Source organism: Anneissia japonica, unplaced genomic scaffold (assembly GCF_011630105.1).
Source record: "Anneissia japonica isolate Jap-2015-1 unplaced genomic scaffold, ASM1163010v1 scaffold1558_len139704_cov169, whole genome shotgun sequence".
In the NCBI taxonomy this organism is placed as follows: Eukaryota; Metazoa; Echinodermata; class Crinoidea; order Comatulida; family Comatulidae; genus Anneissia; species Anneissia japonica.
Genome location: NW_022751692.1, coordinates 1 through 11,493, shown reverse-complemented (window position 1 = coordinate 11,493; position 11,493 = coordinate 1). Strand labels below are relative to the sequence as shown.

Sequence of the window (11,493 nt, the reverse complement as noted above, 5' to 3'; positions counted from 1 at the left end):
AATGCCTTGAGTGATGGTACAGATACAGTATTGAGTACTGTGAGACCCTGTGGATGCCTTGAGTGATGGTACCGATACTGAATTGAGTTCTGTGAGACACTGCAGATGTCTTGTGTGATGGTACAGATACAGTATTGAGTGCTGTGAGACCCTGTGGATGCCTTGAGTGATGGTACAGGTATTGAGTTCTGTGATACCCTGTGGATGACTTGAGTGATGGTACAGATACTGAATCGAGTTCTGTGACACCCTGTGGATGCCTTGAGTGATGGTACAGATACTGTATTGAGTGTAGCCTGGGTTCCAGGCCCTAATTTTGGTTTATTTACTTTTTTTTGCACTTAATGCGCGCCATACCAAATGTAATTGGCGTCCCATACTCGATTTCTTTTTTTTCGAATTAGGGCCTGGGCAAACGATTCATGCGTGCAATTTCCCACATCAAATTCGATGTGGGATATCGTATGCATGACTGATTTTCTACATCACGTGATTGGCTTACTTCATGCATATTTAATATTTGTAAATTAGTTTTAACTTGAGTTGAAAGAGCTGAGATGAGAAATAAGGAACTGGAACTAGGCCGGAAACGCGATGGATGAGAAAGTTGTAAAAAGTATTACTACTGTAATAAAATCGTTTGGATATAACAGTGTGAAGTGTCACCAAAGTAAAGTTTTAGTAATATTAACTTTATGTATTTAACAATATATTATTAATATAAATTTATATATTTTCCTAATAACTTCACGACTGGATAGAATCAAAAGTGGTTTTATTGATAGAAAACACAAACAGGCAAAGTGATTCTGACCCATAAACAGAACAGACATAAACCTTTAATACGATCAATTAGTTTTTGCAGTCTGTCTTAATTAACTGTACGAACATCAATTGTTACACTTGAGACTACTGAATGCCATTTTTGGCTACGAAATGTATCTCTTACGCTAATGAAAATACTGTGTTGAATAAATTATGTTCCAAAAATATTTCAGCCTATCTTTTATTTTGTCATTTTCATCGCTTTGACAGCTACTACCAGTACCAGTGTGCTGTCTCTTATACACATCTAGATGTGTATAAGAGACAGAAAATATGCTGTTCGAACTATTATATTTTGCAAAAGAAAGAGACATTGTAGAGAACTTTATGAAACTTTCATAACTGCTTTAGGCGATGATGCATATGACTTCACAGTTGAAACAAAAGATGATAGAAGCCGATTTGTGGCTATGTTTCAACAAGGAACAGATTCACAGGTAAAGGAGACAATAATATCATCATTTGCTGATCACGATGGAACGATACGCGTGTTGTTCGCCACCATTGCATTTGGGATGGGTATGGACGTAAAAGGACTTGAAAACATTATTCATCTTGGGCCACCAAATGATCTGGACGATTATTTACAGGAAACTGGCCGTGCAGGCCGAGATACATCTGTACAAAGCTATGCTATATTAGTTAAGTACAGCCAAAGTGTTACTAGAGTTTCCAAAGCTATGAATGAGTATGTAAATGGAAATGAATGTAGGAGAAAAAAATTAATGAGTTATTTTGACTGTAAACCATCTGATATGGTGAAACACTTGTGTTGCGACATTTGTTCTGCCAAATGCACATGTGAATGTAATTGTGATGGTGCATGTTCCTGTGTACAGCAATGCACATATGCTGGCAATACATTGGAACTGAAAATTCAAAAGGAAATCGCTCAAGCAGATTAAAAAAAGTCAGCTTGTTTTGGTAAAATGTTGAGATCTATCTCTATTGAACAGAAAACAGAGGTACGGAACAATTTATATATTTATAGAAATGAACTAGCAGACAATTTAACTGATAATAATTTGTTTACTAATGTAAATGTTTCAACTCAATATAGCAATCAACTAATTGACCACATCATTAGAGATCTACCATACATTACTGGAAGCACTGTGTTCATGAATCATTTTCAATTTTACAAGACAGAACATGCACAACGCTCATGGGAAATTGTAAAATCAGTTTTCCACAACTCACTATCTAGTCTACAGTCATTTGATGGAGAAGACGAAAGTAGTAACGCAAGTTCTTCCTCGAATGAAGAAAGCATTTCTGACAGTGATTCAGATGATACAGAATTGTTCAAACAACCTTTGCTACTTAGTAGTGATGATGATGATGTATAAAGTGATGATGTATATAAGCATTGTACATACTTGTTTAGCGTATTGTAGTATTTTATTTTAAAACTTCAACGTTATAGAGAATTGATTTTGAGATCTGTAAATAAAGTTGTATGTATGATAAAATTTGTTTTACGACACTGATGATAAAATTTGTTTTACCACACTGATCGATGTAGCCAAATGTAATTGTACTGCTCAAATAAAAACAAAAAACAAAAACCCAATAATATTAATAGTAACTTTCTCATCCCAATAATTTTAATTTCATAATACTGTATGTCCATTTTATGTTGTACAGTAAACCTGCAGCATTGATGAGATAATAAGTTCAAGCATTGTAAAGCATTTTGTACATATGTGTTCAATATCTGTCTGAAATATATTCTAATATTAACTTTATGTATTTAACAATATATTATTAATATAAATTTATATATTTTCCTAATAACTTCACGACTGGATAGAATCAAAAGTGGTTTTATTGATAGAAAACACAAACAGGCAAAGTGATTCTGACCCATAAACAGAACAGACATAAACCTTTAATACGATCAATTAGTTTTTGCAGTCTGTCTTAATTAACTGTACGAACATCAATTGTTACACTTGAGACTACTGAATGCCATTTTTGGCTACGAAATGTATCTCTTACGCTAATGAAAATACTGTGTTGAATAAATTATGTTCCAAAAATATTTCAGCCTATCTTTTATTTTGTCATTTTCATCGCTTTGACAGCTACTACCAGTACCAGTGTGTGTGTATATATATATATATATATATATATATATACATATTCCATCATCAGGTACTGCATGTCAGACCTTAAGACAGTCGTTTTTCTGTAGTTTATATTTCTTTCTACTATGATTAGTTTATTATGATATTGTTTGTTTACCCACTGATATATATGTACCTGCTCCATGTTACATCTACTGTATATGGACCTGATGATGGGCTGCTATGGCTGAAACATGTCTTAGTAATAAATTTCATTGAGGCAGATTACAACCTGTTTGACTTTGATTTTATATTGTCACACACACCGACACGCAAGTATTACCAACAGAGTGCCCAATAGAAGAGCCGATATTAAATAAATAAAAAGCGAGTTGAATAGTTACTAATTATTAATAAAATGTTTTGAGTATATAACCACTAGGTGCTTTCTCTGAAATGCTCACACATAATGGAGCTGTTGAATTGATAAGCTAGATAAGCTTGTAGTTTGCACCTTGGAAGTTAGTAATATTCCAATTAGATATGCCGCATACTGTAGTATCGTATGAAACAAGGGATAAAACCAAGGGATAAATAATAACAGTGCACAAATAGGAACAAGCATAGCCCTTCCACAAATTTATTACAGTTGTATGAAGAATGTGTCTACCAGGATTCGAACCTGGAACTTTTCACAATCTGGGCGAGTGTCATATCCATAAGACCATGGAAGCCTGTAGCATATACGTGCATAATTAACCACGAGGCACTTTCTCTCGTACTACTGACTGAAACACCCACAAATTATAGTGGAGCTATAGAATACCAAAAAAGCTTATAGGTCGCAGCTTGAAATCATAGATTAAAATGTAAAAGTATGAAAAAAGTGTATCTGGCGGAAATCGAACCTGCACCCTCTCGCTGTTAGGGCGAGAGTCATATCAGTAAACCGCAGAGACCTACAACTGACTGAAACACTACCACATATAGTGGAGCTACAGATAAATTACAATAATTATATAATATATATTAATATAATATATTTATATGGATACTAAAACCTGTATATGTACATTCCAGAACAATTACAATATTAATCATTAAAGTATACCACTATACATTCATCATTATTCTTGTCTATAATAGTGTTTGCCTGCTAGTTTTTTAAGAGTTTTGTTCAGCCATATCTTCATTTTTTCCATGTCAAGTGTATCTAGCATGTTGCTCGCCACCACTGGAAACATGGTGTACGCCCTGCCCGGTATATACTCAAACAGGTTCAGTTTGTGGAACTGATTCACAAGAGTTAAGACGTCCTCAGTAAAGTCAACGTCAGTATGCATTCCACTTGGCTTTTTTACTTTTGCTTGCTGGTCAAAGTTATGTAGAATTTCCTCAGTGAACATTAGGCTCCTGCTTATTCTATTTATTGTTTTTTCTGTTACTTCCCCTCTGTATGAGTGCAATTCATCTTTAAATGCCTTGTTGGTGTGTTCCACATCAAGATCCATTGGAAAATTTGTGTCTGTTTTGTGTCTATAATTTACAAATCTATTCCATGTAAGATTAAATGATTGTCTCTCGGTCAGCAGGCAGGATATTTGTGCTAGAGTCTCAAAGGTTCCATGTGCATATTTTGGGGCATTTGAGCAGGCTTTATAAAATAGAAGGAAGTATTTATAGAGCCTGACAACCCTTTCTCCATCACCCATCTTAATTGCATTGTTGTGATTCCTTCTAAGCATTGTCAGTATCAGTACTTTTCGTGTGTAGTTGTAAATGTTGTCTTCTACTCGTTCCGGTGCTGGAGGTTGCTGTTCAGATCTTTTGAATTGGTGTACTACTTCTTCATGCTTGATTAATGTAGGTACTCGTTTGTACACCTTTTTGCAGAAAGAGCATTTGAAGTCAGAGCTTTCTGGTGGTGTTTCAGGTATTGTTGGTGTGTCAGAGAAGATGTAAGTAGTAATAAATTTGGTAATGACTGACTTGACATATTCTTCCTTACTCAAAACATCTATTGGGGATCCATCATAGGTATTTTCTGATGGTTCACAATTAACACCATCCATGCCAAAGAAAGTGAGAGCACCAGCTACAAGGTATGCATCTGTGTACTTGTCTAGTAAGTCGGACGCTGCATAGTAACAGTTGTGTGGACGGTTTGTAACATTTCTGGCATTAAGTACATTTCTCGCTGCATAGAGAGTACCTGCGTCACGTGCTGACCTTGTATCATAAAGTTGTTTCCAACAAACCTGAAAAATGACAATATAGAGCGAATGCAATTGTGTAATTTTTTTTTTATTCTCCACTAACTCCACTGATAGCTGAGCATATTTTATAGTACATTAACTTACAGCTTCTAACCATTCTGCTTGCTGATGAAAGTCCTCCATTTTTGGAATTAAACCCTCAAGTCGTTTCGATGGCGTTCGAGCATCTTGCATGGTTGACTGTGCTCCTTTGTGCCTTTCAAAAGTCAGGTAGTCACCCCCGCTTAGAATCTTTTGTAAAATATATATAATATATACAAATAAAAATCATCCAAATGTAATAATGCATAATAATAATAAATAATAATCAATAACCTTTAATATATTAATATTAAATATGAATAAATAATAAATAAATAATATAAAAAATGGTTATTAATTCAGATTCTAAGCTTAAAATTTATAAAGCATCAAATGTAATGTACAACTGTTATTATTTATTTTAAAATGATAACAATATCATTGGCAATTATAATGAAAATGATGGTGATATAAACATTTCTATGAAAGATTTGGAATTGAAAACTAATAATAATTACAACTCAAATTTGAAGACATTTTCTGTTCTGCCTTCAGTGTTCCCCCGTTATTTATTTATTCACTTACTCATTTATTTTTTTTTATGGTAATTTTGTAGTTTTTATGATATAATCTTAATTTTAACTTTTTTGCTTGAATTTTTTATATTGAATATTATATTGAATAAAATCCATGAATGAAATTTTTTTATATATTAAATGCAAACAATCTGCATTTTAACTAATTTAGTTGATGATTAACCTAATACCATACCTTGATTGGTTTCTGAGTACTTGTGGCATCATCTGAATGGTTTGGTACATACTTATGTAAATATTTACAGATGTCAAGCATGTCTTCCTCCTTACATTCGTTTTTCTCTAGGACACCAAGATGCACCTAAATTAAAATAAAGTCACATGTTACCTTTATTGTATAAACAAGACAAATAATCCTAGAATTATAGATATAGCCCACAAAATTCCAGTTATTCAACAACTGTTAAAATTAAACAGAATTTTATTGATTGCTAACAAAAACATTTAGTATAAAACATGAAATACAGCAATGCTTACTTAAAGATGTTTTTTAAACAACTTCAATCAGAAAATGTTGAAATAAAAAAAATACATATACATATAATTAATAATTGTAAATAAAAATAATTTAGACAAAATTAAACATACAAACAATCAACAAAATATTAATTATATTTAACAGAATCAATACACATATCATGTCATGAAAATATTTAAAGAAACGTATTACTGTATGTTATTCAGTAGAGGCAAAAGATTCGACCTTTTACATATATGAGCAAGCTACTCAATATTAGTCAGTCTGGCAGCTAATGTCCAGATATTCACCTAACATTATTCAGAGTGTCCATTGTCATGTCATTAACAATTAAGTAGGTATTTGTTGAGTTTACCTTTGAAGTCTTTGTTTTGACCTCCTGCATGAACTTGTGAGGGATATATTTAGGTAACATCTCCTTCAACCAACTGAGTGCAGGAATGTATTGCGTCCAAGTTTGACAGATTAGCCACACCAGTTCACTTGTCAATTTTTGGTTATCAGTATTTGATGGCAAAAAAACACTGCTAGAAACTGTACTGACATCTAATACTGCATTCTCATTGGGAAGATGTTTACCACTTATTCTATTCTGATATGAAATAAGTTGATACAAATGGTGGTCTTTGTTCTGTCTTGTAGTGGTCATATGTCTCACCTTAAAACGTACATCAACGTTGTCGCCTTAAAAAAGTGAAAATTATGATTCAGTGACTTATCGTGTATAGTATTTAAGTACCAATAAAAAAGATGAAAATATGTTAATTCGTTAACAAACATTCTGAAAGCTAAGCTTCTATGATGTTTACCTGTAAATGAATATCCAAGTGGCATAAGCTTGTTTGAGGTGACCTGAGATGAAGTGCTGGCCTGTTCCTGTTTTTGCCATTCTTCTTCACACCTTTTCCATTCTAGAATAGGTTCCTCAAAGTTTTTGCCAAAGTCTTCCATTAAACTATTTACTGATTGATAGCTGATAGTATCATACAGTGTTGCTAATCGTTGAAATCCAATCTATTAAAAATACAATAATTGTCTCATGGTGTGAATTAATACATAATCCTTACCATCATAATCACCAGTAATTATATTTTTAACAGTAGCAATAGAAGTACAGTAAATACATATGTATAATTTAAAAATTATTTCTTAAAGTATAAATGTTAACATAATTTATCATATGTATACTATATAATATATACTGTATGGTGTACGGTAAAAATTGCCCCTGTAAAAAGGTCCCAGTAAAATGGCCCCAAATGACAGGTAGGTAAAAGTGGCCTCAATTAAAAAAAATTTCAAATGAACTTGTATTTTTGTAAATTCATGCTAAAATCCACTTGACAGTACCTTTTTAATGAAAATGTTAATACTAGATATATTCTAACTTGCTGTATTTCCAAAATAAGTTTAGATCAAATGGGTATGTTCACAAGTTTTTACAACTGACCTGTTGTGATTTCACCTAAACAAATTAAACTAATAACAAAGTCAATATGTTTCATGTATAGTTTATTTTACTAAAAGAACTTTAATAAACAATGAAGGTACTCTGTACCTATTCCGTAAAATTATTAATTATTTCCAAATAAACAAGATATTCTTAAAAACATATGGACTACTAAACACTGATGCTGATTTATTGATTCAATTTTTGCTATTTTGTCACATTTAAAGAAAAATCAAATTTATTACTAAATTTTATTGGGGGTCATACCTACCTGCTGTCACTTGGGCCATTTTACTGGGGGATATTTTTCCTGGGAGATTTTTTTTCATGGGGGAATTTTTTTCCAGGGTCATTTTTGCCTACATTCATACTGCATATGACAAAACGGAGTGAACTATGCCATAATGTACCGTAGTTTATATTTATAAACAAAGCATACCTTTTTTAGCCCAGCCTTTTTAAGAATAATGCCCTTGATCTTCCTCATAGCATTCATTTGGTCATTGTAAATACTGAAAACTTTGGCACTACAATCCAGGATTGCTGGCATTAAATTTTCAGTTGTTTTCCTAACATTCTGCTTTTGTCGGGGATTGCTCACAGCAGCCATAATGAATTGCAAAAAATGGGGGGCTTTCTCCTTAATTTCTTCATGAAATACATCCCATTGGAATAAGGCAAGATCTTCCTTGGAGGTTCTTCTCAGGACAGATGACCAATCACCCTCTCGTGAGCAAATTACACTGACCTTAATATAAAAGAGAAATTATACTTATCAAATAATAAATGCTCACAAGATTGTATTTTATAAATATTTGCTTACATTCAACACTTTTTGAGCAAGTGTAGGATGATAATGTACATCTTGCATGTTTCATTAAAGTTAAAAAAACTCCTTCGTTGAGTATACATCTGCTGCATTTTATATTTCATTAAAGCCATAGACCTACATACCAAGCATCACTTATTTCGTATGCGACTCATGCATTTCTCCAGCTATCAAGATTAAGGACGAAAATCTCGACAGAAATATAATGCCTTATTATAAAAATATGTACTATTTGTGACATTATAGAATAGAAATTCTCACTCTACAGCTGTGCTTGAAATATAACATCATGTATACCAGCTAACTGCATCCACTGGCAGATTCAAGAGAGGGTTGGGGGGGGGGAAGCCTGCCTGCCACCCCACTCCCACCCAAGTGCTGTCAGAGAAGATGAAAATATGCATACATTGTGGAAAAATATGTGTGGGGAAAATTGTTTTAGTCCAGAATGTGTCCCTTTAATTGATAGGGGTATAAAAAATATATACAATACCTCCTCATTGACCATAGCACAACATTGTTTGAAAACGGATTCCTTCATCTAAGATAAGAATAAAAAATAAGAATATTAATAATTTTTACTATATTTCGCCGGGATTGGAGGTCAGCCACTTCCGGACCAGATGCAGCAGGTATCCTTCGGACGCGTAGTAAACCTGTCTCTTATACACATCTAGATGTGTATAAGAGACAGTATATATATATATATATTGCCATGTGCAGCATGCCTACATTTAGGTGTTCAAGGATAGTTGAGAAAAAAAAAATAACATGAAAATTCCTGTTTAAAAAGGATATTAATTAGCAACAAAATAACACTTAATAACAAGCCTATGAAAGAAAACAATTCTTTTTAGAGTCCCAGGTATACTACTTTCAAATATGGTGTTTTTCTTTTCAATGTGACTTAAATATATATGACCTGCCTAAATTTTGAAATTCCAAGTAGGTTTGTGCCTTTAAAATTTAGACATTTGCCTACCTGGGCCTAGGCTAAGATTATCATCATCAACACATTTTCACCAGTAACACTTTTGGATTTTTTAACAAAAGAAAAAATTTTGCTTAGCCAAGCGTGGGGCCTACATCTGTCCCTATCTATTTATTAGTATATTACTACTTTACTTAGGGTAGGCCTAGTGTAGGCCTAGGCCTTAAAATACGTACCTTATTTGCGTCAGTAGTAGCAGTAGGTCTAGTTCTAGTATCCGTTTCAAGTACATATTTGGTCTGTATGCCTACTTCTTTTGTAATACTCAACGACAAACTTCGTCTGGCTTTTGGATCTGATGAAGAGGTAGACCAATGCCTAGAAGAAGGAGGAGGCATACGCCTAGGCAAACTGACTTCACATTCCCCTGGAGCAGCAGCAGCAGGGCTCCTAGTTGACATGGGACTAGGCCTAGGCCTATCATCATCACTTTTACGCGTGTGTTTGCTACTTGCTTCCAGTATATTTGCTCCTCTCTTGGTTATTTCAACCACTTTCTTAAAACGTTGTAGCGTAGCATTTGCAGAGTCTCTTAACTTGTCGATATTCCTACCTATCGTTTTCAATTTGTTGTCGCAATATTGACAGCAAGATATATTGTCGTTCGGTTTCAGTAAATAAAGTTGTTGGGGACTGAGAACCAACCTTAGCCTGTTGAACACTGCTGATGGATTTTCGTTTCTATAAATAAATATTCTCCTTGCTTTTACGGTAGCTTCTCCACAAACCAGACATACGCAGTTAATTTTATGGGGGGACAAAATGACTCTAGAAAAAACCTTGTGCGGCGTTACATTTTCTTTAGGCCTACTCATCTTGTTTGTAGTCTCGACACCAACATTGTACCGAATTAATTTTTAGCTAGGCTAGGAGGCCTATCTGATCCGCGATGCAACGCACCAGATTCGACTTTGTTGTTGCTCGTCGTTACTTTCGTACAATCGAAACGAGGACAGTTTGATTGGTTAATTCTGTAAGCGTATTTACATAAACATTTAATGATTTACGTCATTTCTTTGCAGCATCCGGGTATCTGCGCAGTGTTTTACAAGTCGCTTGTTTACGACTCAACCGAAGATAAAATTATAACTGAACTTTATTCGCTCGTTGGCGGCGCTGTCTATCATAACGGAAAACTATAACAAGCGACTTGTGGCAAGTCTATGCTCCCTCTCGTCGTCTCCGCTTTGCACGTAAATCACTGCATACCGTCCCAAAATTCCGAAAGAAGACACTATGGCAAACGCACTTTTTGCTTCTCTGTATCTCCATGGAATGAGCTCCCTTCCTTTGTGAAAGATTCAACTACTTTAGATTCATTTAAAGTTCATTCTAAAACATTTTTATTTAACAAACTTTAAGGGTAAACTTCGCCTTTAATTATTATTATTATTATTATTATTATTATTATTATTATTATTATTATTATTATTATTATTATTATTATTATTAATAATATTTTAAATGTGCATTTTCTGTTTGAGATAGATAGCAGACAGTTGTGCGTGTACTGTATAATGAAAACTTATTTTCCAAGTAGAACAATTCACCTTTTTTTTTATAAGAACCAGTAAAATTTTGCCCAGGGTCAGTGTTTTTATTTTCTGACCGATTTCAGGCTCAAAATATTCTTATTTTGGTATTTTTTAACTTAAAAAGTTATTATTGTACAGGCTCAGTACTGTATATTACTGTACTGTATTATAGAGGGTATTACATAGTCGCACCTACTACAAATTAAGATAATATTTGTTGGTTTTTCTAGTTTTTTTAAATAAAAATCTCATTTTGACATTTTACCTCAGCCTCAATTTGTTCTTATTTTGTTCTTAATTTTTAAGCAATTTCAGCCTCGGTGTTCTTAAAGAATTTGAGTCAACTCGGTCCCAAGTCAACTCGCCCCAACTCTGCCCCAAGTCAACTTGGCCCTAGAAGTCAAATCGGCCCTAGAAGTCAAC

The 11,493-nt window shown here is 33.6% G+C and overlaps 2 protein-coding genes across 2 annotated transcripts; one reads left to right on the top strand and one right to left on the bottom strand.

Annotated features, from left to right (window-relative positions):
- Positions 1–1,076: 1,076 nt before the first annotated feature.
- LOC117121794 (ATP-dependent DNA helicase RecQ-like) lies at positions 1,077–2,818 on the top strand. Its single transcript, XM_033267108.1, has one exon. The coding sequence runs from the start codon at positions 1,077–1,079 to the stop codon at positions 1,728–1,730; it is 654 nt and encodes a 217-aa protein (XP_033122999.1). The 3' UTR covers positions 1,731–2,818.
- Positions 2,819–4,021: 1,203 nt separating this feature from the next.
- LOC117121799 lies at positions 4,022–10,401 on the bottom strand. Its single transcript, XM_033267112.1, has 9 exons — positions 9,712–10,401; positions 9,038–9,085; positions 8,155–8,463; positions 7,716–7,730; positions 7,075–7,279; positions 6,621–6,949; positions 5,963–6,088; positions 5,255–5,401; positions 4,022–5,152 (listed from the first exon to the last, which is right to left on the bottom strand). The coding sequence occupies exons 1-9, from the start codon at positions 10,348–10,350 to the stop codon at positions 4,022–4,024; spliced, it is 2,949 nt and encodes a 982-aa protein (XP_033123003.1). The 5' UTR covers positions 10,351–10,401.
- Positions 10,402–11,493: the final 1,092 nt, after the last annotated feature.

Bases quoted from the DNA above. Each gene is read 5' to 3' on its own strand.
- LOC117121799 (XM_033267112.1), bottom strand. From the start codon at position 10,350: ATGAGTAGGCCTAAAGAAAATGTAACGCCGCACAAGGTTTTTTCTAGA. The intron at 9,086-9,711 runs GTACGTATTTTA...TTCTTATCTTAG, and splicing joins CTACTACTGACGCAAATAAG to ATGAAGGAATCCGTTTTCAA. The intron at 6,950-7,074 runs GTAAACATCATA...CACTTTTTTAAG, and splicing joins ACTTGGATATTCATTTACAG to GCGACAACGTTGATGTACGT.
- LOC117121794 (XM_033267108.1), top strand. From the start codon at position 1,077: ATGTGTATAAGAGACAGAAAATATGCTGTTCGAACTATTATATTTTGC.